Consider the following 17,168-nt stretch of genomic DNA (forward strand, 5'->3'; position numbering starts at 1 on the left):
ACTCAACTCAAGCAAAAAAAAACTCGCTTAGCAAATGAGATGTGCTACCCTCCACGCCCTATTTGCTAGACATTATTCCTTCTGGTTAACATTTATTTTTTACAATGACTTATTGCCTGTATGAACTGCGCTTCTTCGTCTTACTGTGACATTTAAGAAATGAGTTGTTCTATGAGGTAGCCTTGAGAGATCGGATCTTCGTTCGGCACGAAATTCATATTGATTTCAGAAAAATACTAAAAATGGTATAACTGGCGATGAAACCCAATTTTAGTAAATAATTTTTTTCTTTAAGGTTCTTTTTAACTAACACTTTTTCTGCTTGTTTTTTTTTTATTTGTTTATTTTATTTTTTCACAAAATCACAAAATTTGTGGAATAATCATAATAATGAATTTTTTTGGGATTTTTTTTTATATTTATAGTCAATAATCGAATTCTGAAAAAACGATATGTTAATTGTTATAACAAAGAATTTTTATTGTTAAAAATAAAGTAAAAAATAATAATAATAATAATAATAATAAAAAGAAAAATAAACAAATAAGAGAAAAGGAAGAAAAACATAATTTGCATACCTTTGGCTAAATGAAATTTAAATTTAATAGCATTAACACTTATAACCAAACGAATCGTAACAATACACGCATATATATATGCATTATTATGAGAGCACGTGTATGTCAAACGCTAATAACTACAACATCACTTATGCATTCAATCACCCTCAGCGAACATGTTGTGTGCGAATGAATGAATGAATGCATTAATACTACAGCGGAATCTTAGCAGAATGTGTGATAATAAAATTCGCAAGTATTAACCGAAAACGATTTGAGAACAGTTGAGTCAGCCACAAAATTGGTATAAACCAATCACTTTACCAACCGAACTCACTTTGCAGGTCAGAATTTTTCATTCTATTAGTTTAGGAACTACTGTCAAACGAAAAAGTTGTTTATTGTGCATTTCATATAAAAACGCTCTTAAAAATTTTAATAACATTTCAAATTATCTACGTGTTGCACTAAATAAATTCGATTATTGCATAAAAAATTTTAACAATAATTATTTATTTAAAAAAAAAAAAACACAAATAATAATAATAATAATAATATAACATAGCTTGACTAAAAGAATACTTTAAAGTGCATTATCAGTAATTATATTAAATGTGAAAGAAAAAAGAAAAGCATAAAATTGATAACGTGTGAGAGATTTTCTCTTTTCTTTGCATATAATAAAAATAAAAAGACAAAAAACAACAGCTACAACAGCAACAATAACCATATTATATTTATAAACAAATTTATAAAGATAAGGAGAATACATGTGTAACAATTAAATTATTAAATAATATCTATATATATGCATATAGATATATATGTATAGATATATATGTAATTGAGTTTATGATTACATCTGCAATTATCAAGCCAGGGCGAACAGTGAAATTTTAAAAGGAAGAAACAAATCGGAGCAAGATGACAGCTACAAATATACCACGCCGTCAGGCTATACCGGTGCTTTACACCCGTGGCACTCACTACGACGTGGGCTTCGATATGGTTAGTTTTTGATCATATCCTCCTCCTCCTCCTCCTCCTCTCACACCGCTGCTATCAATAAACATTAAACTTTGTATCGAGCCATCATTCATTCATTACGATATAGGCTGTGCGGTACGATGAACTTTTCCACTTATTTCCATCTTTATAAGTCCTTTCAATAAGCAAATGAGTTAATGTATTATTAATAATAATAATAATAATAGTAACCTATGTCTACGAAAACTGTTTACAGGAACTCTTAAGTGTTGAAAAGTAGCAATTTGTTGTTATTGTTCGCGTGTGTGTGTGTGTGTGTTATAGTGCAAGTCCTTTTTGTTATATGTTAAATATTTATTTATGATGTTTATAATATCGCTTATCGTTTGAATTTCAATTATTATATTAACCTTCGTAATAAATATATCACACATAAGTCACGCTATTCTTTCAAGGCAATCTCTCTCTCTCTCTCTCTTACACCCTTGTACATGCATGCAAGTAAGCTTGAAACGTTATAATTGAAATAATGGACGATGGTTTTTCTTTTCCTATCCATTTACTTATATAAGCCCTTAGACGAATTGGTTTCTTTTTCTAGCTTATATTATAACAATTTATCTATTAGCGAACAATGTAGTTATTTATGTATATTGGATGCAATGCAAACTTTGGTATTTAATACAATAAGAACGAACAATAATAACAAAAATAAATAAAGAAATAAATAAATAAATAAACATAATATAAAAGAAAACATTTGTGACTGACTTGACCGACGCCGCTGCATCCTTTTTATACCTCACACCAGAGTATACAAGTTTTGCATGAGTATACTCAGTTTGTGCGGATATATGCAATATGCAGACGGAGTTGGGATGGACTCATGGATGGATATTATACCCATCGATTTAGAATCACTTTTTGAATCAATTTAAGCTTGTCTGTCCGTCTGTCTGTCTATCGTCTGGCTGTACAGAGAGAGATTTGAGATATTTTTTAATGAAATTCGACATACGGTCTCAGTCCGCCAACGGATCCTATTGAAAACGATTTGGATCGAAACACTTTCCTCGCTATTATATAAAAAAAAAATTTTTGAAATTTTCAGAAATTCTCGACAAACATCACTAAGTAATAGCATTTGGGGCATTCTACCGTAATGTGAAAAAATTGACTCGGATGAGGTAATTTTTTGAACCGCTTGCCAAGAATTGTATCTTCATATGATAAAAGGATCTAATTTTTAATATTTCATGATGAAAATTAGTTCATACAAATATAAAAATTATATCTTGCCGAATTTGAACTAATTGGATATATATTTCGGATTCCATCCCAGTAAAGATTCTAATGAAAAATAAGCCTTTGTGACATTTCCTGATGAGAACAAGTCTACAGTGACAAATCGGTATAAAAATTAACCGTACGGGTTTCGGATCACATAGTTCTATTTGGTAAAAGCATTTTTAATTTAGAGGACCCTATCTGTGGAAAAATATCGCTTTACCTACATGTCTCCTATCGCTAGTGAATTATGAAATGGGGGATTTTAAGAATATTGAGTTGAAAGAATTTAATTTAATTTTGTACAAAAGGGCAAATTTTTATCAATAAATAATATATAAATTAGTTAATCGGAAAATCCCGTAGGTTATTCATTAAAAAAACACATTTCTGAAAAATGTTTTAAAAAGTTCGAATGAATAAAATGAAGTTTTACTGTCTGTCGCTTTGAAAAATCGTGTTTAGGGTTTCAAATGTCCATTACACGGCTTAACAATTGGCTTCAGAAAATCCAAGCTTCGAACTAAATAAAATTTTTCTACGTCAACTATGATCTTCTCATATCCATTTTGATCATTTGGGCCGATCAAAAAGAAAAATTAATTTTCTGATTTAATCAAAAGATCATTTTATCCGTTAAATGACTTTAAAAGACCCTGGTTTGCTTTCAAGTTTCAGTTTCCAATTACCTTAAGAGCAGTTAATGCTAATAATATTTCCTTTTCCCAGTTGCTTTCAACAGCTCATCTTCACCAATGCTTATTACGTGTATTAGATTGCGATACTGGAGGAGCTTGTGGTCTGTTGCGGATGCACATACCATGAGAATATTTAGCGCAATATGACTTGAGCATTATGTAACAGCTATAACAAACTTTCATTTGCTTGTTCATCGGCCTTTATGAAATGCCTGAAAGCGCGTCCTTAATAACTGAAAAGTTCAATAAAGTCATCGCATATAAATTTCAACGACTTACAGCAATAGGCCTAAGAACGTGAAATCAAATTTTTGCACTCTCAGAATTGGGCGTAATTTAAAGAATCGGTTTAAATAGGTGAAAACCCTAAGAGTCAATTTATTTCAAATATTACTCCCAAGAAGTACAAAACCTTTGGTATTTGATATCGAATTGGGCATTGGGTCGATCGATTAACATCCTCACTTTCCTCACTTTTCACATCTATTCGTGGCTTCTTCGATCTTCTATAGCAGGTCGTGGGATGGACAAGCTTTGCTTTCCGGCTTCACCGATACACTTATATAACTTTGTTAATTCTGCAGGCTGCGTTTAATTTGCGAGCGTTATTGGCCCACGATCGCCTAAAAAAAAACCGCACCTTTTTTTTTTAAATCTATGATCAAATGTTTTGAATCTAATTTCAATGAAATTTTAGTACGGTATAGTATCCTTGATCGTAGCTGTAATGAGTGTTCAATCGTTACCGGGCATAATAGTTATCGATTGGTCGTGCACCCACTAGGTTACGGCCACTTTCTTTTTCTCTTTCTCTTTACTCACTTCTTTCTGACCACCACCATGTTAGACATGTAGGGGACACCTCCAGAGTGATTTGTCATATTTAAAAAGAAAAGTAAAAAAAAAAAAAGAACGGCATTAAATCGTATACTAAAATTTTATAGTAACCAAAACCGTTCTATCTTACTTTCGTTAAATAATCTTAGTCACCGCAAGGAGAATGATTCAATAGGATATCGCCTTTCTGCGATAGTAAGTCTAGATTTCGTAACTGAGCAACAAGAAAACAATTTGTTAAAAATTGGAGAATTTGTTAGTGTGTCCAAATGCCTGAATGCTAGAAGACCATGGCGCACATTTGTCTAATAAGTAAGTAAGTAATAGTGTCTAATAACAAATACGTTTCAGGAAAACTATCTATCGACAAGAATAACATGAAACTCTTGGTAGTTATACCCTACAGCACTTGTGGTACAAGAGTAAATTAATTTTACGCTGATATAAACACGACCCAGAAGGACATGGGATAGACATGCATTTTATTATACTGAGCGATTAACATTGATAAGCTTGTCTGTCCGTCTGTCCATTTTTCCGTCTTATATTCTTTTATTCAACCACAGATCGCAATTACTGAGATATTTCCGGGACTAATACTATTGAAAATTATTCGGATCGGACCACGTTTTCAATCACTTTCCATACATCGCCTTAGTTTAAAAAGTTATTATATAAATATCTGCATTTAGCGAACGATGGGCCACGTTGCACTTTAATGTTTTACAGCTGTCCTATCCAATTAATGCCATGGATGTTTGGGAAATTTCGGAAACTTATGGGTTCAATGCTTCAATTTTATGAAAGTGAAATTCGCCAACAGATAAACGGAAAGGCATGACATGAGTCACATTTCTAATGATTGCAAATAGACTACTCATGTGAGTAAATTATCTTTGGCATATGCCTGCTCCTTTAAGTTATTTTCAATATATATTTCGAATTCACTCACCAACTACTCATCCCATATACTTTGCTATTTTTGCACATTTGCATTGAACTATTTATGGCGTAACATGCAATAAGTTAATTAAGTTCAACAGTAAAACTTGTTGATGGATATCCAACTAATTTCGCTAAGTTATATATAGCTGACCGTCCAAGTTGTTATAGATATATATATATATATATATATATATATATATATATATATAGCTTTCGTCTCAATATTTCAATTGAAAGATTTTGAAATAGATAAACTTTTTAGTAACATTGTTTGTTTATTTATATCCATAATGTTAATAATAAATATTTAAATATGAACAAACGCCTAAAACCCAACACGGACTTCGTGATTAACTTTAAGAATTATCTTTAACAATCGCACAAATCAAAAAATTTAACATAAACTTAAACAAAATTTTTGCATATAATGCATAATGGTTGCTATCCACACACAAACCAATATGTTAACTAATTAAAAAGATTAGAGACAAATTAATAAATGCTTGTGAATAGATTGCAAACCTTTACGTAATTCTTTTTTACTTGTATACTCATGTAAAATATAGAATATATATAAAATATATATATATATATATATATTTATTTATTTCATTATTATGAAAAAGAAGAAATGAAATTTCCTTTACCAGTACATCCTTTTTATTAGCCCATAATAGTGATGTGTTGTTTGTGATATTGACGAACAAATTACATGGAGCTTAGAGATATGTCTTTACCTTGCATTCCATCTCTTACAGAAACAAGGAAGTCACGGCTTTGTAATGGTTGTGAGGCGAAGGAGATCAATATTTACTGTAACCTCTAAGTAATCCAAATTTGATGGGAATGATGAATGCTTCCCGTTACCTATCTTATCCGACTGTTCGAAAATAAAAACAAAATTGAAATAATGAAATATCGTAGAAATAGATTTATTGAAATGCGTTTAGAGTAGTTCAGGAATAGGTAATGGAAGAGATTGACTCGATTAACGTCTATTATACCCTTTGCACCCTTTATGCTACAGGGATATATTCAGTTTGCGCGGATATATGCAACAGCCATAAGAACCTCTGAATCGATCTAAGCTTGTCTGTCCATCTATCCGTTTTGTTTGCTTTTATTCGATTATAGCATTATCGCGTTTCGAAAAGGTTGTCATATGTATAACGGGATTAAGCAAAATGTTGTAGGGTTTTTAATGGTAGGCCGTATCTCGCTATAGCGTTTTTACTTATTATTTTATTAGGTTGCATTCAAATTAAAGCACACTTGTCTATTTTATAATTACATCTAATTGGAATAATAAATGAATTTAACAGAAATGAAGAGATGGAGCGGAAAAAATTCATTTTTTATATATCTGTTGCTGCTCTATAATATTTAATGATCGCTTTCGCTTTTTACTCAATTTTAGGGCCGCACATTTGCCTCACTGATAAAAAGTTTCCTACAATTATCGATACCTTTGAATAACGAATATCTACCTTTGTATAACACGGAGAAAGGCAGTAAGTACTGAAATCACTGTAACGATTACTGCGTAAATTTATTAGTAAATGTTTTATTTTTTTTTTTAATTTTTTTTTTTTTTTTTTTTTGTTTTGTTTTTTTGCTTTCAACAACTCTCATAATTAATAATTCATTTATATAATAAAACAATACAATGTTTAATTTTTTTATTCATTGATTCTTAGAAAATGCCTATAATGAAACATTGGAAACGGTGAAGAACTCCTTTCCTCAATACATCCGTGAATTGGAGGGTGTGGCTGAGGGTGCACAAGTGGAATTCCATAAGGTAAATAATAAATTTGGAAAATGAATAAATTAAATATGTTAATAATATTTCTCTTAACGCCAATGATTAACGTTTACTTTCTACAATATACAATATGTATATATATGTATATACATATATATAATTTATTGCGAAACTATTGTGTAACTTAATCTGACAAATCAACCAAAAAACATGTGGAAATAATTAAGATAACGATATTCAAAATTTCTTTGAAGTTGCATTTAGTAGTAGTGCTCGCCTTTTCATTCATCGATTATTAAAATTTTTGATTTATTATTAAAAAAAAAAAAAAAAAAAAAAAAAACTGACATGCATTTCAATTAATCGGTCAATTATGTCTGCAACGTTTCTTGCAATGCATTTCATTTTTATAAATTAATTGATGTACCTACAGCAAGAAACAAGTTTTAACGTCAACTTATTTATATATCATATATTTTGAGAATGCATTTAAAATTTATTAGGAGAACAAAACAAATATTTTAACAACTCAACATACCGAACAATATTCATAAAAACAGATTATATAGAATTATCAGTAAGAAAAAAACAAAAAAAAAAAAAAATTCATATATTTCTATGAATGCGACGCAAAAATGTTCAATGATTTCTTTATCTCACTTAGATATCTTTTAATAAATCATCAAAATATCAGTGATTGCCAATAAAGTTTCACAGGGAACAAATAAAAACACTATAACGGGGCATAGTATCCATATATTCACTTTTTAAATTAAGGCTTTACATATAAAATGGCCGAAAAAGTGGTCCGATCTGAACCATTTACCAATAGTCTTAGTCCTTGATTCAAAATATGCCAAATTTCATTAAAATATCCCAAAAATGGCGACCTGTACGTTAAACACAAAAGAGAGACCGACGGACAGAATAATGTTAATCCTTGAGCCAAAGTATCTCAGCATATAAAATTACGGTCTGTGGATTGAACAAAAAATATAAAACGGTCAAATGGGCGGACGGACGGACGGACGGAGAAGCTTATATCGATTCAGAAAGCGATTCTAAATCATCCTCACAAACTTAACGCCTATATCACAACTTGTATAGAATATGAAAATTTAACCTTTTTTCTGGCACGCAACGAATTTACCACCAGGCACCTTATACGTAAGGAGAGAATATATTATATTATTTACAGCTGTGTTCTAAGTGACACACATTTTTCTTTGTGCTTTGAAGTTTGAGTTTATTATGGAAAGAGTAAATTAACATAAATTATTTGCTATGCATGCTTATTTAGAAACATTTCCATTTCACTGAAGCCTATAACATTGTAAGTGTTAAGAAATAAAAGGATATTGGAATTCATACGATACGTGACGTATGAACGGACGTATGTAACGAGAGAAATGCTACTAATATAGTTTTCATAATTTCAAAATCTCATCTTGACTATCGCTCCCGACCACCTAGTTTGATAGAAGTCACAATTATGAGAGGAAAATACACTTTTTCGCGTTGCGATTAGTTTACCGGTCACAAAGGCAGGATACCCTTTGTATATTGTGAATAAAACATTTTTCGTTGAACTATTAGTTTCAATAAGTTTTTCCATTGGTTTAGGAAACGACAACAGAAATTCTGAATATTTTTCCACAACGTTTAGCAGCCACCGTCGCGCAGCCGTTGGGAATTTTGAATTCTGGAAGTCTGTTAAATTCTAAACAGATTATTGTGATTTGCTTAATTTTGGCAAAATATTTTTGACATTGCTCGTCCATTTCTTTTAATCTTCCTCTCGCTTAGCTTGGAAGTCTTCGGCAAGCTTGTCAAATTCTCTCACCGATTTGTGTTTTGAATAATAACCCCTACCCGTTTAGCTTGCTTAAGGGAATTCCTTGGTTGTTGACACGCATTTGGTTCCACTTTCGCCGTTAGCATGTCTTTATCTTATCTGTCTGTCTGTCCTTCTGATCGATAAGATCGGTCGGAAAGATCGAAATTGCCAGATTTGAACTTAGAAAACCACCTTTGTTGCTTGCGAATATTTAATGCGTTTGGATAAATATCGCAAATGCTTTTCGTAGCAACCGTTGCGTTACTAAGTTTTCGCAACTCGAAAAGCATACAATTCCGAATAAATACCGAAATCCATTTAAATTTTATTTTGTAACTGTATATATGTTGTGAAATCGACAGAGAGTTTTGAACAAGCAACGTTGAATTTGGTACCACTTTTCCGAAACGAGAGTAAATTTGTCAAGCTCGTAAGCACCAGCTTTTGTTGACGTCTTTTCTCGAACCAAACAACACATTTAATTTCTAATTTAATTAAAGAATCGAGAGATAATGAGAGTTCAGGGAATTCGTGACAGCTGAATGATGACATTCAGAGAAAGACATCGATCAAGAGTAAATATTTCCAAAAACATAGTTCTTAGTTCGCTATGATAAATGAATTGTGAAATTAAACGGTAGAAAAGGACAGCTTTCGGGAGTTAAATGATCCCCTTATCGATGACAAATAAATAAGAGTGAAATGAAATATTAAGACAACTACTATACATAATGTGTGTATGTGAAAACTAAAAAAGGTGCTACTTCACCTCTCTTGGTACGTTTAGTGTTAAACAATATACATTTTTAGTTCAAACAACAAGCGAGATAATTTGAATTAAACTCCGTCTACTATGCGAAAATGTCTCTTTCCCTTCCTTAGAAGCCTTTTTATATTGCTTGACAACAGACTACAAAAGACCCTAAAAACATCTGCTTTATAGTCTTAATAAAAATTCTCATCTACTTTTCCTTCATTTTAATATGATATTCTACGTATATATCATGATCACCATTCATTGCCATCCAGAGATATACTGTATTAAGTGTAAACATCAATCGTGTATATTATGCAATATTGAGGTTATGTTTGATCTCTTTTGGCCTTGGTTTGATCGACATCAGCAACAGCTCTTCGATGAAAGCGATCGTTATGTTCCGCAATGCAAGTGCTAACATAAATTTCCATCTGGCATGTTCTATTCGGATACGGAACATGTCATTCCCTGGGCTTTCGAAAATATTATAAAAACGCGAATAAAAATATATATATGTGTACATATATATCTGCATGAATGCCAACTTTTACTAGACATATATATATATAGGCAAACGAGATTTCCGACAATATATTTACGAAATAATGCCTAAACTGAATATTTTAAAAAATTTAGTTTTCTTTTCAATACTTTGTTAATGATAGGAGCGATTCTGGACGAGTCGCGGTTCTCTTCAAACGCATTGGATGCAAAACTTCATAGGGGAATTTTTATTTGTCTAATTAAAGTTTTCCAACCTTAAAGACAACAACAATGACATAAATTGGACGGATGGACACGTATGCTTAATGTGATTTAAAATTTTTCATTTCAATCTTTCAAAATTGCCGGCAATCAAAAAATTGATAGGAAAATTTCTGTATAATTTGCTTAAATGCGCTTATATTTATTTACTCTGTCGTGAAAATTACGCTCAAGAAATTTGGTTAGAGTTCACTTTAATCTCGAGTTTATTTACGTCGCCGCGAAAAAAATCGGCAAACGCGTTAAGTGACTCTTCAAGATATTGTACGACTTAATAACAAGTATAACATTCTTATGCGGTGAATAGCTAGCTGGTGGTGGTTGGTCTTATTAAAAATTTATGCCAATGTTATCTTATATAGCATGTAATCGATAGGAGGTAAACATTGCTTTTATAACAATTAAATTATTTTAATGAACACATGCAACTAAAATAACTGTTAATTGCTCGCCGATAATAACCGTTGAATGAATCAATGACAGCTAAGCGTCAGTCATCCAAAAAAACGTCTAATTAATGCCACTGCATAAAATGCACATTTGTATGTTAACTGCAAAGGATTTTGAAAAAAGGCCAAAACCATAACTGTAACTATAACAAGAATAAGAATTAAATTAAAACTTAGTTGTATTTTAATTAACTAAAACCCTGTTGTTAACTACAGCACAACTAAATACATATACATAAATACATATATATATATATATATATATATATAACATTAGTATTATTAGCATTGAGATTAAAGACATGGAAAATCTGGTTTCCCTAACGTAACGCAACCAATTTTCGTGCTGTCTGATTAAATTGCATTCACTATAAAATTGTATTAATGAACTATTATTGCAAACATGTTTACATACAGAAGATTGCGGTCTATCATCATACTTGCAAGACATTATAGACTAAGCGCAACATTATACAATTGAACTAATTTAATTATTTGCAGTCTTATTATATATACAAGTTATTCGTTTGATATTAGTTTGGCTTCTACTGCATACTGCATACTGCATACCACCACATGTATGCATCCATGCATGCATGCATGCATGCACATAGTTTACCTTACGATTATAGGTGGATAGATTTAAAACAAAAAAAAAAAAAAAAAAATGCAGTTTTTCTTCGACTTAACATTGAAATTTTTCAATTAAGGTATAAGGTATTAAGTATAGCATGACCTTTGCCTTTACACGATAGTCGCATGTTTCTAAGGTTATGCCTTAAGCTCAGCTCCACTAATCGCGTTAGTTGAATTGTAATGCATTTTTGTAACCCATTTTTGTAGCCCATCGCCAGGCACTTTAAGTATACTGCGTTTCTAGTCTTATTTACAATGATCAACGACCTACTCTCAAGAGTTTAAAAATCAGATCGGAATTTGTTCACAGATGATCTTAGCGCCACGTGTAGGGAACATACTTGCCTGAAGTGGAGTTTTTTTTTTTTCTTTTTTATACTTTGAACATCTGGCAACATTAGCCAGTCGTAAATCGACGTATATCGTACCGTAGAAATTTCTTTTCAAAGCATGAAATTGTAGGGTTTATGCAAAGTAAAGACCATTTCGTGCCAGAATTTTGTATAATGTAGTTAGCCTTTAATGTTGTTAGGAAGACAACTGTATTTTCGATTTATTGCGGAAGAGCGGAAGTAGGAACGTCTTGCAAACTTACAAATAGATATCTAGGGTTAACGGGAGGATAGAATGGCGTTAATTAAAGAAATGTAGTTAACGAAATGTCGTCGTCACACAAAAGTATTGATCTTATAGTCAGGAATTTAATGGACATTTCACAACTACAGAGATTGCACATAATCTTAGCGTTAACCAAGGGCGATATATACACAAGCCTTCGATGCTAAACCAAGTTAATTTTGTTCAGAGGCCATTATAATATTAAAGTGATATCCAGTCCTCTTAATCACAATTTCACTTAAATTTAACCGCAAAAAGTATGATAAATTTGCAAAGTATTTTTACCGGACAGAACTGGCCATAGGCGATTTCGTGAAGAATGCACAATTTTGGCGCTTAAAATTAAATTTAGTATTCTTCGCGATATAAGTATTCAGTGCATTCTTATTGCTTATCCACAATGTCGACAACAAGCTACAAATTTTAATCTCAACTTTTCAGTTCGTGCGTACTGACAAAGGGAAAGAACTATAAATTGGATAAATCCAATGAAAATCTCTTGTTAATTAATAATAAATTATGATGTACAATATGGGTGTTATGCGATCTCTATTACGATCCAAGCATGATTCTCGAAGTCTTCATTATTGGCAATGAACATAACCTCAACTTGCTGAAAATTCGTTCTCGCCGTTTTACCAAAATGTTCTCCTTAACTAAATTTTCACCTTATGATCAAGTTAAAGATAAATTACTACAAAAATTATAGATAAGAGATAAAATGTACTCAATAAAGCACACTTAACACTGTTGATACTTAATTGATGTCTAATATCAACAGTGTGTTTATTATATTATTGCCATAATTAATGGCCTTCATTAGTTGACGATTTGGTATTTTTTGCTTTTCTTTAAACCAAGCAACTTGTAGTTATTCAATGATTAAAAGCTTGAAGGTATGATGAAAAACAAATCATAACATCATTAAAATAATGCTGGCCGTGACTTTGTTTGGAGTAGTGTTCTTGCCGTAAACTTGTTTTTAAAGATTTTCGGAAATTCTCAAAATCATTTTCAATTTTATAAATTACATTTATCCAATTTTTTTTTTTTTTTTTTTTGGTGAATACCACTCCGTTCAATAATTGACACCTGTTTCCTTTTTAATGATAACTTAATGTACGTACGTCACACAAATACCAATACATTTGCGAGATACTAGTTGTCATTTTCTGCACACGCTGCAAGAAATAGTTGCATACGCAGCAACTAACCAATGAGCGCATATTACACCATCTACTAGCCCGTACAATGATATAATATTCTGCCTTCTAAATACAGTAAGTAGATAATCAAAAAAAAAAAAAAAATGAATTCGTTAACGAGATTAGCAATTATCTGTGCTACTTTCCAATACCAATACTTGGTTGGGGTAACATACACGCAACGCGATATGCATCTTAAAAAGACTTCTACCGATTATCTACATTTAAAATATGCTATGCGTACACAAAGCATCAAATGTCCCAACACAGACACGAATTAAATCACTATAGTGGACCACGGTTACGCGTTTTATTCATCTGATGAGTTTTCAAAATAAAATTCATGGGATACGGTAGAAAAAGTTGTCCGTTCCGAGCGTTCGCCCTTAGGCCAAAACACTTCATTATACCAAATTTCATCGAAAAATCTGAAAAATTGCAGACATAGGACAGACAGACGGATAGATAAGCTTTAAAACGATTTAGAGACTACTTCTGAATCGATCGGTATAATAAAGGTTGTTGGTAAGTTGATCTCAACTCCTTCTGGATACTGCATATATATGCACAAACTTAACATACCCTTGTAGCACAAGCAATGTAGGGTTCTAATAAGTAAAAATTAAAATACATCTTTTAAGTCCTTCTCACCTATTTCACTTACGGCCTTTGAGATGGCAGACGGCAAGTTGAACCAAAAAATACCTGGACACATATCAGGCGGACGGCGGGACAGATAAACGAAGGTAGAAAAAAGAATTTTGAATTAATCGATATAATAGAAGGTGGGTCTATTTTAAGCTACTCGTGGTGTTACATAAGTATATCCTCACAAACTTTTATTTGACACTTACTCGACGAAAACTGTTAAGCTCGTTTAGCTCGAGAACTTTTTAGTTTTATTCGATTTAGAGCATACCTTAGACCAGTAGCTGTCGATCGAAATATTCATCATCATTATCAATGATCTTTTGGGTCAGGGGCTCGCAGATGTCCTCGCGGGTAAAAACTTTATGATTTCGCAAGAGATTCCCTCCACCTTCAACTTCTGTAAGCTGCTGATCTGCTAATCAGAAAGAGACAGATCTAGAGAATAATTCCGCAAACTGCAGATGTTCCTAATCCAAGTTTAAGATCACTTCCTGCGTAGGTTTTTGCTGCAGACGGAGAGACCTATACGAACATCGCCTCCATAAGTAGAATATTTTTGCACAAAATCTCACTCCAGGCCAACTTGTCGATTCCCATATCTTCAGCTGCACTTTACTCTCAATTTAGGATTGAGCAACACACAGTGCCACAAATGCTGTTTGCTAATATCTTTTATTTATATATATATCTACACCTGCAATTTCGGAAGACATTAACACGACAGATACATTTCATAAATCAAAAAATGGGTATTTACATCTTAATAGGAAACAATTAGTTGTATATAGTTTGGTATAACAGGGATTTGGGCAAGTGAAGAGATAAAAAATAATATTTTGTCGAATTCTTCCTCTATAAAGATCGCAGTTTGCAAGACCCCTTTAGAGGAAAAGATATTCGCAATAGGTGGCCAGGGTATTTTCCGGCCAATCTTTCATCTGAAATCTAACAACGCAATGTTTTCTATTACTAAGTCGATGGATATAGCGCAAGATTGACAGAAGAATTTAAAAAAATTGAATTTTAAACAATCGCCAGGGTTGCATGTAAAAAGTATCAGTTTTGATCAAATCTATACCATGGCTTATGTCGTTAAATAAATTGTAACGAAAAAAAACAAAAACCTCCTCTCAGTCTCTAGCGAAACATAGCTGAAAGAAACGTACAAGATTTATAAAAGGTCGGTGCGTTCGCGTCAAGGCATTCGCTATCAACGACTTCAAGACTACAGTTTTGAGGGAAAAGCAAGCGGTTTGAGTTTTGCATCTCACCGATTGACTGGGAACTTTGCGAAGGTATTCTTGACCTGTTGAACTATTAAATCAAAAAGAAATCAAAAAAGAACAGTGATTTTTTTCAAGTTCAAAACAAACACCCTTCAAAGAGAAATTATTCAGCCCGTACTGAATTTTTTTTCATTTCCTTATATTTTGCTTTTACTTTTAGACAAAGAGTCTTACCAACGACAGATATTAAGTCTTACATTTGTGTAATTCAAAATAGAAAGAAGTTTGTTGATTGTTAGATTAAAGACAAGTATCATTAACACCATATCACTCAATAAGTCCGTAGCATCAGGGTCTGTTTTTCTTTTTTCAGTCCCGTCATTCAAACGTACTAATAAAATGCTATGTAATAGTCGCTTGTGATCCTTTGTCCCATTTCAAGGTAGCCGATAAATATTATACCATACGTATCCCAAACTATGGACGACGTAACTAGCCCAACCAAATATTGCCTTTTGGCTATTTTGATCGCTTGGGAAGGCTTTCGCCGGTTCCTGTCCACTCGTCTAACTGCCGATTTCAATCTGGCCCATAATGGCCCACTTGTCAAATCATTTCTTTGCTAGGACGGACAAACTCTTTCCATTGTTTTGAAAATTACATATGTAATGTGAAAAAAGCAAGTGTAACTTATCAACTCAGCCATCAGAATGCCATGAAATTTTGCTTGACGTTAGCTAAACGTCATGCGGATTCTTCAATGGTGGCGACATTTATCTATCATCCTACGAACTTATTGAGCGATATGTAGCGATATGTATTAACGTATAATCTGTAGCAAATGAGCTACAAGCACATACACAATCACTCTCATTTATATACGATATGTGATAAGTCTTAGCGAGTTTCGCTATTTAATGCTCTAAAGTAACTTGCAATGTCATCATTTAAAAGCGAAAATTAATGAGATTTTTGTTTAATTAAAAGATTGACAAACAATTTCATATATATATAATAATAAAAAATGGCTGATTAAATTTTTGTTAAACATAACGATCAAAATTATTATCGTGATTATAGGAACTTGTATGGATATTTTTATTGTGTTACCAGCAGTCCGGCAAGTTAATAAGCCGCCTATAGCGGGCAAACAAACTAGAAGCTTCCGTTTGACTATTCAAAAAATAATGATTGAGAGAAAACTTTATTGCTGCGACTTGTAGCATTATTAGGCGAAATATATTGTCGTTATAGAAATGTTTCGAAACGAAACGAAACGAAAAAGACCGAAAGACAAGCTAAGAATTCTTTTCAGTAATAAATGATTCCATTAAAGGCGGTTTTGCTAACATTAAAATGATTATACATTTGTTAATACAATTAAATAACTATTAAGAATAATGATAAGGCAAACGTAACAATACACTTACTGGTTAATGACAAAATAACATTTGCTTGATTTTATTATAATTGTTACTTTTATAATAATTTCTGGCTATTAACGTTAAATAATTTCAATATTCATGCGTGAACCAATTAATATTGCTACGCCTTATCATAGTAGTTGTTTTCTTAACAAAATCTACCATTGGTTCTCTTTATATATAAAATACTTTTCATCGTTTTCTACAACTTTTCCCAAATCCCTGGAACGATACTGATTTGGCAGCGATCCAATTATCGCCCCATTTTTTCACTTCTTCAGCATTTCGAAACTGTGTGTCTGCCAAACCATGCGGCATCGATCTGAGCAAGTGGTAATCTTGCATCATTTGCACATACACACTTCTTATGAATAGTACGACTTTCAGTAAAAGATTTACTATTTTTTGTAAATTTTTTCCGATGAAAATTGGTCCATAGTATCAATTCAGCACAAAAATGACCGGGAGGATATTTGGATTACATAGGTCTACTTTTTTAGGCCTTAACATATATATGGGTT

The 17,168-nt window shown here is 32.1% G+C and overlaps 1 protein-coding gene across 1 annotated transcript in view; it reads left to right on the forward strand.

Annotated features, from left to right (window-relative positions):
- Nucleotides 1–1,330: 1,330 nt before the first annotated feature.
- Nucleotides 1,331–17,168, forward strand: part of LOC119633280 — a 17,779-nt gene continuing 1,941 nt past the window's right edge. The window contains exons 1-3 of the mRNA XM_038026752.1: nt 1,331–1,568; nt 6,732–6,825; nt 7,012–7,115. Coding sequence (XP_037882680.1) covers nt 1,485–1,568; nt 6,732–6,825; nt 7,012–7,115 — 282 coding nt within the window. The 5' untranslated portion in view covers nt 1,331–1,484. The remainder of the gene's footprint in view (nt 1,569–6,731; nt 6,826–7,011; nt 7,116–17,168) is intronic.

Source organism: Glossina fuscipes, unplaced genomic scaffold (assembly GCF_014805625.2).
Source record: "Glossina fuscipes isolate IAEA_lab_2018 unplaced genomic scaffold, Yale_Gfus_2 0, whole genome shotgun sequence".
NCBI classification, from domain to species: Eukaryota; Metazoa; Arthropoda; class Insecta; order Diptera; family Glossinidae; genus Glossina; species Glossina fuscipes.